The sequence below is a fragment of the Cucumis sativus genome, unplaced genomic scaffold, assembly GCF_000004075.3.
Source record: "Cucumis sativus cultivar 9930 unplaced genomic scaffold, Cucumber_9930_V3 scaffold69, whole genome shotgun sequence".
Lineage (NCBI taxonomy): Eukaryota > Viridiplantae > Streptophyta > Magnoliopsida > Cucurbitales > Cucurbitaceae > Cucumis > Cucumis sativus.
The window spans coordinates 50769-68379 of record NW_022279561.1 but is presented as its reverse complement, the minus strand read 5'-3'; the positions used below and the strand labels follow the sequence as shown (position 1 = coordinate 68379).

At 36.0% G+C, this 17611-nt stretch overlaps 1 protein-coding gene and 2 pseudogenes across 3 annotated transcripts; 1 reads left to right on the top strand and 2 right to left on the bottom strand.

The window, feature by feature from the left end:
* Positions 1-215: 215 nt before the first annotated feature.
* On the top strand, positions 216-4166 carry LOC116401611 (annotated as a pseudogene).
* A 237-nt stretch (positions 4167-4403) lies between these two features.
* On the bottom strand, positions 4404-8237 carry LOC116406156 (annotated as a pseudogene).
* A 558-nt stretch (positions 8238-8795) lies between these two features.
* Positions 8796-16056, bottom strand: LOC101217923 (cytochrome c oxidase assembly protein COX11, mitochondrial). 3 transcript variants are annotated; one of them, XM_031889852.1, is made up of 9 exons: positions 15970-16056; positions 13743-13822; positions 13405-13556; positions 12075-12432; positions 11941-11993; positions 10339-10411; positions 9979-10083; positions 9201-9281; positions 8796-9128 (listed from the first exon to the last, which is right to left on the bottom strand). In XM_031889852.1, exons 2-9 carry the CDS (start codon positions 13800-13802, stop codon positions 9027-9029), a joined length of 984 nt encoding a protein of 327 aa, XP_031745712.1. In that variant the 5' UTR covers positions 13803-13822; positions 15970-16056; the 3' UTR covers positions 8796-9026. The 3 variants fall into 3 exon arrangements, with proteins under 3 accessions (XP_031745712.1, XP_011653124.2, XP_031745714.1); XM_011654822.2 differs by lacking the exon at positions 15970-16056 and adding an exon at positions 15098-15192; XM_031889854.1 differs by lacking the exon at positions 15970-16056 and adding an exon at positions 13907-14017.
* Between the last annotated feature and the right edge of the window lie 1555 nt (positions 16057-17611).

Below are 17611 nucleotides of genomic sequence, written 5' to 3'. Positions count from 1 at the left end.
AGAGAAACAGAGCAGTACAGAGAGCTCCATTAGTGTAAAAATGGCGAAGTTAGCTGGCAAAAGTTGCTACAAAACAAAACGCAATTTCCCTAAAAACCGGATTTTAAGGAGCCGTTGCACTTTCTCTTGTGAAAATCAAGGGCAATTCCGTCATCTACCCATCTTTTCCATTAAATGTTCTCTCTCTCCCTTTTCTGACACTAATTTCCTCTGTTCTGCTTAGTGTGAAAGGTTTTTGCTTTAGTTTTTCTTTCATTTTCTTTTGTCCTTCCCATAAAAAGGAATGGCCATTATAATTCTTTAATTGAAACAGTGAAGTATGAATGTTTTCTAATAACTTATGTTTTTTCTTTTGAATTTTTTTGGGTGAAAATCTACACATTTTTCGAGGAGTTTCTTGCCATGGTGATTGTGTAAGCAGATTCCCACTAAGCTCTCTCTTTCTTTCCTTCTTAGGTTTTATTGATCTCCATTTTGCTTCATCATTACTGCCTTTCCCTCTCTATTTCTGCAAAAATCTTCGTTTCAGAGGTTCATTGAATACTAATAATCTCTGAGATCGTTTCGTTTTTTCTCTTTCATTCTCTTCAAGTTTTGTATTTGATGGGTTTGAATTTATGAGCTCTTGCTCACTGAACTTTCTAGCTTTGCTCTCTTTCGTGCTTCAAAACAAGGTAATAATCCTCTGTTTTCTTTTGTCATATTGTGAAATGTAATGTGAAGAAAACTCTGTCTTCTTAAGCACATTCCCTTTTGTGTGTCTTGTCCTTTTCTTTACAAACACGCTTTCCTGTAGTGGGTTCTTGATTTCGTGCTGAGTTTTTGAGTTGTTCGTTGAAAAGAGGCTGCTCTGTTTTTCTATACAGGTTTCGCTTTGTTTTGCTCTGTTTCTCGTATTCATCTCGATGCTCTACAATGTCTGATGCTGGTGGATTTCTTTGAAAATCGAGTCCGGAAGCCATTGATTACAAAGTGAGTGTTCTTTTAATTAGTATTTTATGGCTTCGACCTCAATTTCATGACCTGGGTAGTGAAAGTTTTGGCGAGAAATGGGTGGTACGAACTCCAAAATCGAGAACAACGAAGCCTACGCCTTTGTAAGGAGCGAAAACGGTACATCAAACAGGCCATCGATTCGAGATACGCTCTAGCCGCTGCGCATGTTTGTTACGTTCAGGCCCTCAGAAACGTCGGCGTTTCTCTCCGACGATATGCCGAGGCTGAGGTGTTGATAGAATCGTCTTTGTCAACATCGGCTACCGAGATCGACAAAACGCCGTCGCATTCCTCTTATCCGTCTCCATGTCCGTCGCACACTGCCGATGCTTCGGAGTCTCCATTGCAGGAAAGCCCCATTTCTCCGCCGATAGCCACTATTAGTTACATGGTCGCCGGAGGTGGAACTCCTCTTACTGTCAAGGTCCGGCCAAGTAACCATAGTTTTGTGTATGAAGAATCAGTTGCTGATTCTTCCCCATTGCCTCCACCACCCCCGCCGCCACTCCACGAGTCAGGGCCGTCTTGGGATTACTTTGATACCAATGATGAAATTGAGAGCTTTAGGTTTTTGGGGACTGGTGGAATGGATGTGAGCTTTGAGGATGAGAGAATGTGGAAGCAATTTAAGGGAGAAATGATTGATCCCACCAAAGATAAATCTCATGAAGGAACTTCAAAGCTAGAAGCAGTGCAAAAAGCTGGTGATAATGGTGAGAATTTGAGTTCCTTTGAGGCTGTTGAAGAAAGAAATTTGGAGATGACGAGACGGGAAGATAAAGAGGTTAATTCGGCAAGTTTATCAAACAAAGTTGTGCTTGAACAATCTGCTTCGAGAGGCGGGATGGAGTTGGAGAAGAGATTGTGTACTGAACAAGAGGATCCCTCAGAGTTTATTACTCATAGAGCTAAAGATTTTCTTTCCAGCATTAAGGAGATCGATAATCGGTTTCAGAGAGCTTCGGAATCTGGGAGGGAGATCTCTAGAATGCTTGAAGCCAATAAAATCAGAGTTGGATACCTTGAAGAAAACGGTACATTGAAGAAAAAATGTCAATTAACTGACTAATTTGCTTGAGTTAGTTATAGCTGTTCATATGTGTATTTGATTAGTTCATTAATTTCCACTGTTGTATCTCAACTCTTGCAGGAAGTATATCCGGTTTTGCTTTTCTCGACCCTTTACGTCGATTACGACTTGTTTGTTGTCCTGCAAAACCTGCCCTCTATTCTCATGGTAAAGTTCTTTTTGGATGAAAGAGATAGAACCCTTGAATTTAATATTCTGATATAGCCCTTTCCTTGTTAAGCCTGCTGTATTAATAGAGTCATAATGTATATGTAGAAGAAGCTCATAAGACAAAAGTGATTACATGGAAAAGGTCAACATCAACTCGGTCATCTTCATCAAGGAATCCTCTTGCTGCCAAAGATGACGATGACAGTGGAAGTGAGTTTGTAGAAGAGTTCTGTATGATCTCTGGAAGTCATTCCTCTACCTTGGATCGGCTTTACGCGTGGGAGAGGAAACTCTACGATGAAGTCAAGGTACGTCGATGATATCATGGTGAAGTATCATTGGCAAAAGTTTATCGTATAGATGATATCTTGAGCTCATCATTTCAGTAATTGCATTCTAGCTTAAATCTTATAGATTGATGAACCATTTTTATGATATACAAAATGGTGAAGTATCATTAGCAAAAGTTTATCATACAGATGTTATCTTGAGCTGATTGTTTAGGTTATTGAAATCTTGAATAAGATTTTGGTGATCAATTTGCATTTTGACCTCTTTTTTTAATAAGATTTGTCTTTTCATATCACTCGTGCTTTTAGGCAAGCGAATCCATTAGGAAGGAGTATGATCGTAAGTGTGATCAACTCAGATATCTATTTGCAAAGGATTACAGTACACAAGTCATCGACAAAACGAGGGCAGTTGTCAAGGATCTGCACTCCCGGATACGAGTTGCAATTTATTCTGTTGATTCAATATCAAAACGCATTGAGAAAATGAGGGATGAAGAGATGCAGCCACAACTTATTGAGCTCATTCAGGGGTAAGAAGGGATCTTATTTTCCTCTTCACAACCGAAGTGATTAGGCGATATGACTCATTTTGTAGCCGGTTATTATAGATTGTTTGCTGTTTTGTCAATACTTTTTTGTTTCGGTGCAGGTTGATCAGGATGTGGAAGGCGATGCTTGAATGTCATCACTCACAGTACATAACAATATCATTGGCATATCATTCAAAGAGTACTGCCATGGGTACACCTCGAGCAGATGCACAGAGGCAGATATCGATCCAACTTCAACAAGAAATCGAATGTTTTGGCCTAAGCTTTGCAAACTGGATCAACAGCCTTGCATCGTATGTTGGTGCTTTGAACGGCTGGCTACAGCATTGTATTCAGCCACAGGATCGTTCAAAGAGCAGAAGGCCATTCTCTCCTCGCCGTGTCATTGCCCCACCTATCTTTGTCCTTTGTCGTGATTGGTTAATCGGAATTGATGACCTTCCATCCAATGAACTCAGCAATGCCATCAGAGCCTTCTTGGGAGAATTGAACTGTTCAATATCCCAACAAGCTGAACTACAGAGGAAACAGAAGCTTGTCGAAGCAAACACTGGTGAAGAACTAGAAGGGAAGGCCGACGAAAATGCCACATTCTCTTCAAATATAAGTTGCATACATTCAAGTTTAACAAAAGTTCTCGATCGACTAACGAAATTTTCTGAGGCCTCACTCAAAATGTACGAAGATGTTAGACAGAAAAGCGAGGCCGCACAATCAACATATTTGAATTATAAGCCAGTTAGATATTAACCATGTAATTAAGGGGAAGTACAAATATGTCTCAAGTTGGGCTGAGATGGAATATTTGTATAGTTTTGAGGAATTTGTTGCATGATGATGATGCTCATTTTATTCTGCTTCCAGAAATCCTGTTGATTTCTTGAAAGTCAAATTCTTTTCTTTCCTTTTTTCTTCATTATTGTGATCTTAGGCAGAATCTAATCAATTTAGGACCATTGAATTCTAGGAAAGGCGTTCTAGTTCTAACTAAAGGCCTCAATATCTGTTAGGAATTCCTATTTGTACAAAGTCAAAGTCCATAATCAAATTCTTGAATATGAATAATGTATGTTGAGAAAAAAAAAATGGTTGAGACCATGAAAATTTAACACCTTAATCGAGATTGAAAGCATAAAGTGCTTCTCGCTTTAATTCTTCCTTCAATTTTTCATTACATCATCATAAAGCATGTTTTGATCAAAATTGTCAACAAAAATTTAACACCTTAATTGGAACTGAAAGTATTAAAGTGTATCTTGCTTTATTCTTCCTTTAAATTTTCCATTAACTAATCATTAAGATGTAAAAGAATATAAAACAAATGTAGAAGAAAAGCTAACATTGAGTAACAGTTTGGCCAAACTTCTTTGACAGAACAAATCCTTTTAGATAATGTCATTTCTTAACGTAAATATCAATTGCAACCAATATTTAATCATTGACATTTCTATCAACATCTTATGATCTCCATATTTTATGTATCAATACATAGGAGAAAAGACACCACCATGACAATGGGTATACCAGAATCATTTGAGGTTTCAAGAATTGGCAGTCAATGATTTGTATAAGTGATAGTAGAACTTATCGAGGTTTTAGAAGCCTAACCACCCTACTAATCGCCTTCAAGTTTGAATACGATTTGCGTGGGTTGGCAATCAGAACCCGACGTATTGTGTGTATTGGGAGTAAGCATTTGACTGCATTGCAATGGGAGCCCGAGTTACATGATCTGGAAGATCAAATGCATCAACTAGTTCTTGTGCAACGTTTCTCACTTGAAAACATAGATATTCGGTGAGCTTGTGAATTGCCTGCAGGGCAGAATGAAAATTAGCAGACGAATTCAACTCGAGGAAATGGGAAACAGTGTATGATATTTAGTTATTTATACACCATTTGATGCTGGCTACAAATACCTTTGCTTTGTTGGGAGCTACATAGTCAACATTTCGGTAAGTTCCAATGTCGTTCCATATACGATCCAAGGCGTAAAGATCGCATACGAGTTTCAGAGTAGCCTGTGTATTCGCATTGGGACATCTGATGTAAAATAACAATTTGTTAAACTCAAGAACAGAAAACAATATGAAGCAACTACAGGTGTTGGAATGAGAGGAACCTTTGTATAGCTTCAATAAATTGAGCAAGGATTACAGACTCGATATGAGATTCTGCGAAGAGTTAGAAGGTGATTCAGGCATCTATTCCATGCGCCAAAGCCACCAAGGGTTTTAGTATGCTTGCGAAGACGAACAGCCACACTTTGAAGTAACCGAGATGTTCGATACTGTGAGATGAATATCATGAAGAATAAGGACTCTGAGTTTGAACATTAGAAGCATTTTCATTTTCAGGAGGCAACTGTTATTATACTCACTTGGAAGGCATCTAGCTGAAACTTAGGATCTCGCAGATGTCCGCACTTTCCCAGCGTGCAGTGACGGGATTTGGCTGAGACAGATATGTATTCATGGATTCTCGCAAGTAGTTCCATGTAAGTGCAAGTGTCCCACCTTGAAATTTCTCCTTGTATTGCTTCAAGAGGTATGCTGCGACCTATACAAAAAGAGAAAAGTTCAGCTCTAGTCATCCAACGGTTAAAAATTATTAGAAGTTCTTTTGCATCATAGAGATGAGCCTAATAACTAATAGCAAGAACCCAGAATGAATGAATTGAAGAATAAATATACTATCATCTAAGGGAAAACCAATGGCCAACAAGCAAATGATTATGTTAGCAAAACCTGTTGTAGAAGAACTGTATTGTCCCCTTCAAAAGTTTGAAAAATATCATGATCGTTCCTAAGGGTACCAAAGCGATTGACAGCAGCATATCCATGGCCACCACAGGCTTCCCTGCAGGTACTCAATGACTTCGCTGTGTATGAAGTAATGTAAGCCTTAAGCCCCGCTGATAATGCATGCACATCTCCAACTAGTTCTTCATCATGATCTTCTTCATCTGTGTATACTTCTCCACTAGTTGTATAGTAGCAAATTGGAAGGCGTATGTTGATGCCAGCATTGGCATTAGCTGTGTTGTTGAGATTGGTAATCCAGAATACTGACTTCAGCCTGCTTTGGAGGACCGAATTGCTGACGTAACAGCGAATATCGAATTGCAATTGTAGAAGCAATCTTAAGAACACTAGCTGACGAATATGCCAGGGCAACTCTTCCACCTACAAGTTCTCCTAACGTGGCTGCAAATCTTTTATTGATCGATGGTAAACTACTCTTATACTTCCATCTCGGAAACCTGTCCAAATCGATCAAGGAGATTATCTCGTGGAATTCTCACTGAACGGAATCTCAATGCTCCATTATCCACCCCATTGAGGCCTACCTTGTGCCACAATCGTGTATTTCAATTCCAGGAAGAGTTTTATGAGTCTTAAGATCTCTTATTGGAACAATGAACGCATGAACACCCATATCAGCAGTCTTCTTAGAACCGTGAGTTGGCAACACCAGCTTAGCGAAAACAGTGGCAAATTTTCCATGAACTGCAGCATTGCCAATCCACCATTTGATGGCTCCATCATTTGGTGTATTGATAATGAATTCATCAGTGATCAGATCAAATGTAGCTGTTGTTTGTAGACCCTGAACGTTTGAGCCTTCAAAGAAGTAAAAGGAAGAGATTCTATATCAAAATGCAAACCTATAGTACTGAACAAGATCTGAAATAAGCTCACAAGATTTAATTAGATTCCCTAAAGTTAAGCATCTAATTAATATTACCATATAAGTTGTATAGCATACAACATAAAATGAGGTGTGAACTTAGTGGAAAACAAGTTCTTTGTGCTACAGATAAGGCTAAACTTCTTTAAAAAATAAAAAATAAACAACAAAATTCTACATTCTAAACTTACCATGATGAAGTTCAGTCATAGCAAAACATCCAGGATAATCCACATTGTCAATACCATCAAAGAATTTGTCTCTGTGCTTTTTGGTTCCTAAATTGAGAACAGAGCCGCCCCAAAGACTACAAAATGAAACATAAATATGCCAAATTTCAATTAATATAGCATAACTAAGCTTAACTCAAATTCATGGTCAGCAAATTTTCTTCACTCTAGAGAAGAAGAGCTCAAAAGTTTGGAAGAGAAATTCCAGTTAAATTCATGGTGAGCAAATGTTTTGGTCAAAAGGATTTTCCTGATTAAACTAATCCAAATTAAAGATTGAAACTTAAAACACGCTACCCAAGAAACTGTAGTTCTTTGTTAGAACTTACATCCAATATATAAATTCTCAAATTAGTTCCAACATTGAGAAACTTATTCTCATATGTTCTCCAAGTTTATTGCGAGAATCTAGATAATATGTTTTATTTTATATTAATGAAATATTGGGTACAAAAAATTATAGTAAAAAAGGTCTAAAGAAACTGATATGGAGAAAAACAGAATAACTCCAAATAATATTTGAAGTGATTTAGCTAAAGCCTAATTAAGAAAGAAACAAAACAATTTGATCCAAGATTCAATATTCAAGAAGGAGATGATATGATATGAAAATAAAGACGACCTGAACTGTACACCCATTTTAATGGCAAGAGAGACATCGACGCTTCCAACGGCTTCCATAATGGCGAAATATTTACCAGGATCTTCATTGACAAACCTAAACGGCTTAATTCCGGCCTCTCTCACGAGACCGATCAATTGCTTCATACAAAGCTCCCGATGATCGTTCATAGAGATCTCTACCGGCGTTTGCAATTCAGGCCTCGAATTGAAGTAGTCAAAAACGCGCTCTTGAATCTCCCTATGTTTCCCCCTCATAAACACTGATAAACTTTCCATGTCGACATCCATTCTGCCCACCTTGGAATTTCCGGCGCACGTTACGATTTCCATTCTGTACGAATCATCTCCGGGAAGGGGAATCATGGGAGTCAGGTGCAAGGACAGACGCTCGATCCGCCGGGAGGCTGCATGAGATTCATCCTCGGGCGCCCGATTTGATTCTCTTGGTGATGCCATGTCTTCGGACGACGATCGCAAACACGTTGAGAAAGAGATAGAAGCTAAGGTACCGGAAGGCGGTTGGGGGATTGATTAAAAGAGGAAGGGGAGCAGACGTGGCGTTCGTTGAATATATACGTGTCGAAATATGATTGGGAGATGTGGGTGCCAGTTGAATTGGCGCGTTTCTCAAAGCAGTTTGGATAAAGGAAGAAGCTTTTGGACATTCACATTTCACATTTTATAACATATCTTTACTCTTTATTTACCAATTTTCAATCTCTAACTTATGAAGGAATAGACTTTTTTATTTCTGTAATTTCATTCAATTTTTAGTTTTTATATTTTAATATATCTTTACATTATATATTTATGTTGAAGGTCATATTTTTCGGTTTTCATTACTTATTATTTGTTAATATTAAATAAATTATTAGAGTTAGAAAAATATTGCTATCAAATAAATTCAAATTTTATTTTCGGTTAATAAATTAAACATAGGACAAACCTATTTAATTCCTATTACGATTTCCAACTGTAGTGAACAAAATCAATAAATTAATAATTTAGATTATAAATATAAAAGAAATAATACAATATATATCCAATTGATAATTGTTATTATTGGTAAGTAAATGGTATTTAAAATTTTAGAAGGGCCTTACCGTGTTTTACTCATCAAAATTTCCAAATCAAGGGACGTAAATAGGATAACTATAATGAGACATTCAAATTGACAATTTCCACTTTCAAATTATTATGATAATTACTTCATGAAAATGTGGTGCATTGGACAATAATCAATCATCAGTCCCTCAAATTATCTCAATCTCGAATTTCTATTATTTCCATGATCTGAAGTAATGGCATATGATAGAATCTCAATAACGATTTTCTTTCTTGGACAATTCTCTATCAATGGCAAAAAATTGGATATCTAAACCCCTGTTCGGTGTTCATTCACCTATTCTTCTGAGACTTTGAAAAAAGTGTATGATAGAATCAAATTGTTGATGCCGTCCATTTTTGGGTCAGTTTCAAACTCAGGATCAATATAGAAGAACACCTGCAGAATCAGGTCATGAACCATATGATTCCCTAAAAACTCCAACTACAAAAATGAATTTTATACACTTACAGGCATGTCGATCTGCTCCCCGGGAAGGAGACGTTGCTCTTCAAAGCAAAAGCATTGTATTTTATTGAAGTAGATTGCGGCCTGTAACAAAGTTCAAGTGCAAAAGAAAAGTTTCAATCTTCTTTGTTATTTTGATGAGTTCTATACAGAAACGAACATTTGTCTATTTCCTGACAGCCTCAAAAGTTTGAAACAACTATTATGTTATGAAATTGATAAAGTAAGATGGATAAGGAGGCATAAACAGTAAAGAATCAGTCAGCATAGAGGTTTACGAAACTCACTAATCGTGTTTTCATATGCATTTACAGAAGGGACAGAGGGAGAATGATTTACTATTACAAAGAATATTACAGATCATTCATAAAGTAAGAGTTCCAGGTGCAACTTTGATTTTGTTCATTCGCGTTGATGTATTAACATAATTTTTTTTTCCATTCTAAAATTAAAAAGATAGGCAACAGTTTTAAAAGATCAATCTACAAGCAGTTTCTAACATTTTTTTAAAAACCAAGCAAACCCATGTAGATTGTTAACCCTGGATAGAATTTACTCTTAACAAATGAATGATAGAACAGCGCAATGAAAAGATCAGTGACTTGAGAAACAAACTGAAAAAGCCAATGAAGATCAAACTTCATTGATCATCTTAACACTTCACAATTCAAGCACTAGCGAGATTTCCATAAATAAAGCCAATAATCTCCTTTACAGCATACAATAGTTGAAATTTATTAAAATTGTGGTTTCTACAATACAATGTAGGGAAACTAGTTACCTTCATAGGTGTAACATTGTACGTAGACACACCAGTAATTGGAGTTGAACTTCTATTTTCAGCAGTATAGAATGCAAGTGCACTTTCTCCAGGTTTTACCCTTACCTACAACAGATGAAGTTAGTTTTTACTCCATCGAAAGTATTGTTCCTTATGGAGCGTGCATATTTGTGCCTTATTGTTTCTTGTTGATGGAATGAGATGCCAGAAGTTAAGGACAAGTCAACAAATGAATGGCATTAGAACAGAAGTGAATGCAAACATTCCTACACGCACACAAGCAGAAGTATCAAGATTAAAACATTTTTTCGCAGAGCATGAGCGTGTGTGAGTTATACATGCATATGCATAAGGAAACACCTCTCTCTGTGTTGGAATAAACTTCCAAGGCATTCCATCAGCTACGTCAGCATTAAACTGGACAACAATATCCCTGGTAACAAAATGAAAATTTATCAGGCATTGAGAAATTAGACTTTTTTTTTATATATTTTTATTAATACAACATGAAAGAAAGGCCAACCACCTAAGGTTAGGGTGTAGAAGAAATCCCTCCCACACAAACTAAACCATCAAACCATTCCAATCATTAGTTATGAGACTATAATTACAAAAAAAGGTTTGAACGCCCACCAAGATGTAGAATCCTGTTCACTACACCGAAAATTATCCACCAGGGTGGCACAAAGAAGGGTCTTAAAAACCACAAACTTTGAAGCCCAGAACGCAGAACCAGCAACAAATGTAAAATAGCTACAACGTGGATTGTTCTAAGTAAAAGTGATTCAGTAAATCATTTTCTTGTAACAAATGAAACTTCAAGTATCTTTCTTACAGATAAATTCATTTAAACCAGATCGACTCTATTAAATTGTGGTTGTTCCAACTCTTCAGGCTGATTGACTCCTTCTCGAACACCTATAGTCCATCTTACCTCTCTCACAAAAAATCCTTTAAGTTTTTCATGCTTTAAAGCCCGACAAATTCTCTCCACAGCCAGTATCAATACATCCAATTTTAAGATGCCATCCAGGAAAAAAGCAACGAATTTTGAGTGGCAAAGAACTGATATCATAACAAAAACTCGGAATACCTTTGATTGTTGAAACAATCAATATAACCTACCAACAACCTATTTGAGTTAACTTTAAGACTAAAAGCTCTCTCTTGAAGAGCAACATAACCTTGAACAAATTCCTTATCAATTCCACAAAGGGAAGAGCAAGGGTCACTCACACGATTGAAGATGATTAACAAAATTTTGGTCTATGACAATAATACAATCTTCTATGACTGGAGTGCTTGCTTATTCAACAATTAACTTAAAGCATTGTTGCAGATCCTTAGAAGGTTGACTAACGTGTCCATTTAAAAGTACAAGCAAGAGTAACCTTCTCCAGCATGTTGCCCAAAGTTATACATTTGGTGGATACATAAATCTTTAGATCATTCAATCTTGCAACATCGAAGAAAAGGAAAGACTCTTTCCTTGAGACCATGTTTACTTTTGAAAGGTAATTATTTTATCCAAATATTGTGAGTAGCTACTTGTGCTTCAATTTTTCTTCAAGGATATTTTCTATATAATAATAATATAAATGAAGAAGAAACTATGATTGTTTTGCTTGCTAAAAGTATTATTGATGGTAAGGCATTGCAATCTAACGACAATTGAAAAAACCAAAGGCAGTCAAAATATTATTTCATTTACTGTCCTAATTTATTCAATTTCCATCGGCTTCTAAACGTTTGCATCTATGCCTCACATTCTGCAACAAACCAGCTTGCAACTGCACATCTAATCTAGTGCAAACATGAAAAGATACAATGCACAAAAGTATTGCAATGCTTGTACTAAGGTTTAGCAGGACAATTAGTTTAGCAACAAAATACTTGAAAAATAAAACCGTAACTAATCCAATCATTGCTTCAAAATAGAACTACATTAAAGAGAATTGAAACCTTGTAGTTACTGTTCCATCTTTAGCATGGCGAGCAATTTTTTCTTCAACACTCTGCATAAAGGAAATCCTTTCTCAATTGAAAAGCAAAGGTATGAGGAATCTGACACAATAACAAAAACTAAAGAAAAATACCTCACGGCGCTGAACAGTGCCCCCATAACCAGTAGCTTGGCAGAACCTCCTATAAAGAGGAACAGCCGCATAACTACATCCTACCATGGTAAGAACCAATGCTACAAGGTAGAAAAGCATATTTTTGGACTTCCGTTCAATAGCAGCTGTAGAGTAGCTGCGCTGAATATTGTGCAAGGAAGAATACCTCCCAATATAACGAGTAGAAAGGGGTGAAAACCAATGCTTTTGAAATGACTGTGAATGAAAGCCGCGTCCCATTTTTAATTCACATACATCTAAACCAGTACCTCTTTTATAAACATTACAAGTTCGACTTAAACTATAAGTTGACTGCAGTAGAAAGTTGGATGTCAACCTGCATCCAAAAAGCATAGAGTGAGCATCTGTCAACAAAATCAATAACCAATCAGCAATGTGATAGTGGAGATAGATTAAAAATATACTTTCTGGCAAGCACGAGTAATCAAATAATTCTAGTCAGTAAGTCACTCATAATAACAAAATACCCTAAGTTAAGGATCATACAGGATTAGCCAAAAACTCATATAACATATGAGATCCAAAGATGTTAGTTCTCTGAGATTTAGAGATAAACGAGGTGTACTGGTTTGTTTGAGGACATCGAGTGAAACTGAAATCAGGAATGATAAAAGTGGTGTACTGTAAGCGGGAAGGAACAATTTTAAAATTAGTAAGAATTCCAGGTGTATGAAATATTAGTATAGTCCATAGGATATTTGATTAGATAGAAATAATAGACTTGCCAATGGAAAAGCTAAAAAATTGAAGCAAGGTGTTCAACATAGCAAAATTCCATTTATCATCTTTTTTTCTTTCTTTCTTTCTTTCCTCAAATTGGGGAGCGCTTTCTGTAGAATTCTTGGTTCGCTCCAGTTTCCGATTCTGTTACGTGGAATTTTATTTCACTTTGTAGCTTTTCACGTAAGAATGAAAATTTTGTTTTGAAATTAGCATATATAAGACAGATACACCATTAACAATTATAAACTGTCATTGACAAATCAGACCACCTGCTTATATGGAAATACTAGAAATTTGATTCACCAATCACTACTTTTATGTAATTAATAACTTGGATTCCATATCATAAGTTCTTATGGGGCAAGAAAAGACTTGTCAAGAAAGAACAGGACGAGTAAGTTTTAAAAGCATTAACTATGTATTAACACGTCAAATCAATTATAGTGAGAAGAAAAACTCCTCAACTATCAGCAAGTTTAATGAATTAATATAACTATCTTAACGGTAACAAACATTGAACTGTATCTTTCATCAAGGGAAAACCATAGTCCCAGGAAAAACTTACGATGCATGAACATGTGAACTGAGATTACCATTGCGAGACCAGATGTAGCTTGGACACTGTAACCCATGATCAGCCTCATAGCAGGATGCTGCTGTTGCAAAGCTCAAATGTTCTGGCACGCCATCTCCAAGAAAAGCAAGTGCTCCAAAGGACTGCATCAAACAAGAAGATCCAGGTTGATCAATCTTTGAGAAAGGTTGAGAAAGATGGAACCTTCATTTACAATCTAGAGTAAATTAAGATAGCACAATTTCACAATTTTGACAAAATATTGCAGATTTGATTTGTCAAATGAGTTCTCCAGGGGAAAAAGAAGAAAAAAAAGGCAACGTTCTTACGGTAGACTGGGTCTTAAGCTTCCTCCTTAGTAACTGCCCGATCATTCCTCCACCAGCCATTTTAGTAAGTATTCCATAAGCTGGTTAAGAAGCCAAACAAAGAGTTTAGAATAATAAAAATGAAGATAAATAAGCATTTCAGGCATAGCTCAAAATAACCATACTTCATAATTAACGTAAATAGCCTTAGCTTGTTTCTTTTAAAAGAACACTTTTGTTTTCTTCTATGGGAGCATGTGGTTCCAATATACGCATATTCCATTACCAACCTCCAGAAGGCCATCATACAAACACAGATTCAAAATAAATAAATTAAAAAAATAAGAAATACAATCGCTATCAAAGGACTGAAAGGTAGTAAGAAAAAGTTTGCCTTCACATTACAAGTTCAACTATTTAAATAACTGGTGCAACCATGTATGGTATACAACTTCTAATTGGAGTGCAATCCACAAATCCTTTAGTAATATTTCCTCTTTTATGATTATTACTATTTAAAATAAGAAACAAAACTTTAATTATCAAAAAAGAGGAGTACAAAAGAAAAGAGATGGGTATCCCCACCAAGCCAAATGGATAACAAAAAAGGTTTCCTATCCACACCCCGATTTAGGTTTTTCCCTCTAACCTAGATCGTGGCATGGAAATACTTTTTGAACACGACCTTTCAATCTAAAAGACAAGCGAACAAGTTTTATAAAATTCTATAGAAAATTCGACAGCATCTCCCCTAAAATATGGGTCGTTAGCCAAAACCTGAAAAGAGAGGAAAACTACACTTTTATATATATAATCTTCACACTTATATTAGCATCGACGGTGTCTCACCACAAACTCATCCAAACTAGTCCAGAGTCTCAGTTGGAGTTTATATCCAAACTTGTCCCAAACAAACTTAAGTGTGGTGAACAATACTTTAGAGTTCTCCAAGTCTCGACTCTTCTATTCAAAACATTGTGGCGACATTATTTTCATGTCAAAACTAAATGGGCATTCATGAAACTTACTAAAATTACCCAAAATCTTACTAAATACTCATCAGAGTAGCCTTAATTCTAATGGATAGCACATAACAACCTTGTAACTTCAAAGTCTAGCATTCAACATTATGGGCTATTCAATATCAACACTAAAGTTAAATGGGTACTCAAGACCCAAACCATAAAGCTTGAAATTTTACACAAATTTGTGTCGATCACCCAATTTTGAACTTCCTGACAGCTAGACAGCGATTAAATTCCCCTCGAGAACCCAAATCTAACACCAAAATGTAATGGATAATGTTTAATTCAAGCCAAAACTTGGTGGGTGTTTGAAAGTTTACAAGAAACACGATAGAATATAATAGATCTTACCCCAAAGCCAAAATTTAGCGCGAACGGCGGAGCCACGTGGTGTTCACAGCTGCGGTACAAGACAAATATGAGACAAGACAAGTAGTGGCGATTTGTCGTCGTCCGGCGAGTCAAGCGGCGCAAGGTGGCTGGGTGGTGGCGTCGACTGAAGGAGAGGAAGAGAGGGTTTTGGACTTGTCGACGGCAAGCTACGCCGTGGCCGGCGTGCGAGAGAGAGATAGTGAGCGGAAGAGAAGTTCAAGAGAGGGGAGGGCTGTGCGCTCGAAACGTGTAGAAGAAGTCTCCCGCCCTTCTTTAGTTGGGCTAGGGGTATAAACGGGTTACTAGCTTATAGCAAGTTGAGTGATTTATGATCGGCAGAAACTAAAAAGATTCCAAATAGATACAAATTAAATAGTCATGGATATAAAGCTTCAACTGAAATTAGCAAGAAAATCTGTTGAGAAATGTGCTGACAAATATGTCACATATTTCAACAACTACTAGCTACTGATCCAAGAAGATTAAACAAAATTCACTTAGAACCTACATTTGAATAAGAAAAACTATAACAGCGGGATTGCGCCAACTTCTATTAATTCATCAAGTTCATCGCATTCATAAACACCAATTTCTAAAACAGAAGAAGCCAACAACAAAAACACCAAATTCCAAAAAACAAATCCAACAAATTCAAAAAATGAAACATGCCCAAAAGGGACAGCTTGCCTGAGTTTCAATCTCACAAACAATCAACAAAAATGGGTCTTAAACAAAGGTAAGATACAGAAACAGAACCCAACCCTGAGAATAGGCCAAAAACTGGATGAAAAGAGCGAAAAACAATATGGTAAGATAAGAAAAAGAAAGAAGGAACTAGATAAGCCTCTGACCTGAGGTTTTAGGACTCACGAAATAAATCCTAATCAATATACGAGAGCAGAAAATCCAGAAGCATTCTTCAAAATTGCATCAGGGGGAATTGTGGAAGAAACGATTCGAGCAAAAAAAAACATCAAATAAACAACCCAACCCTTGTTTAGTTGGGCTGGGAGGGGTCTGTATTCCTCCAAAATCGACCCAACCCAAATAGCCACGGTCTGTGTACGACTGAACCGAACCGAACCGGTTGGGTGGGTTTCTTTTGTACAAATTCACATAGAAACGAAGATTTCCTTTTATTTCTTCAAATCTTTGTTATTATTGAATGTGAAGAATTTATGGTTCTTGATGCCTATGAGTGTTTAATTATTATGAGTTTGTTTTCAAAATTGCTAAGCGATATTAATGTTTTTCCTTTCACATTAAGGAAAACGTTTAGACAATTCAGCCCACGCTAACTTCCAAGCAAGAGAAAGCCCAATGCTTGATATGTGCTCCATGAGCCCACTATTCGGCTAAATCATTTTCCAATATGTGACAAGATTTTGGAAAGAAAAAATATATTAATAAAGCAAATTTCTTTGAGTATTTATTATTATTATTATTACATCAACTAGTTTAATACTATTATATATTACTAAAGCAAAAAATTGTCTTTAAATTGTAATATTATTGAAAATATTAACAAATATAACAAAAATATCATCATCTATACATATCTATATATAGTCTATCATGATCTATCACAAATAGATGGTCATATTTTACTATATTTTAAAATATTTTTGTTCATTTTACTGTATTTAACAAGTCTTTCTAAAACTTTAACCATGAAAGAGAAGAAAAGAATGAACAATATTTTATTATTTTATTTTTCTTTAAAAAGGTAGTTCTTCAGAAATATAGTTTAAAACAAAAATATCATTAACAAACAAATACAATTTTCAAAAAATAAAAAGAATAGAAATTATATCAAAATGGACTGAAAAAGAAATTTTAAAAAAATCTGCCTTTGAACACTAACATTACATTTAAAAAAAGAATAAACAAATATGTAGTAAACACACATATACTCAATTTTGAGAGACATGAAAACAAAATAACAGAAGGACTAAATAAAATAAATAGAGATTTATTATGAATATTATTATGTTTTTGTTTTTATAGAAATGCATTTTGGCATTATTCATAATTACCAAAAAAGAGAATTGTTGGGTTGTAGAAAATAGGGTTTTGGACAAATATTCTTGAAAGGATGGAGTGAATAAGACATGGGCAAAAGAGAATGCCATATATGATTTTGACTCTCTAATCTAACCCCATCCCTTTGATGTTTACATCACAATCCCAACCCACTCTCATTTACTACCATTCAACATGCCTGCCCTGCCCTCCCTTCCCCCCCCCCCCCCCCCCCCCCCCTCTATCCGTTCCAGATGCAACTTCTATCTCTTCGAGATGCAAACCTACTCTTACATCATTTCGAAATAATTTCAATAGATGTGTTTAGTGCATGGTTGAGTTAAATGGTAATAACTGAGTTTACTTATCTATAGAGTTTATAAAACAACTTGTTTGGAATGCATAAAGTTGAGTAAGAAATTATTATATACAACGCGATTTTTGTAAACTAAAGAATTGTGATTCTTTTGT

What these genes read in the sequence shown, in the direction of transcription:
- LOC101217923 (XM_031889852.1), bottom strand. Translation starts at nt 13,802, where the DNA reads ATGGCTGGTGGAGGAATGATCGGGCAGTTACTAAGGAGGAAGCTTAAG. An exon ending in AGCTTAAGACCCAGTCTACC is followed by an intron (nt 13,557 to 13,742) that starts GTAAGAACGTTG and finishes TGTTTGATGCAG; the next exon opens with TCCTTTGGAGCACTTGCTTT. An exon ending in GATGGAACAGTAACTACAAG is followed by an intron (nt 10,412 to 11,940) that starts GTTTCAATTCTC and finishes TTTTGTTACCAG; the next exon opens with GGATATTGTTGTCCAGTTTA.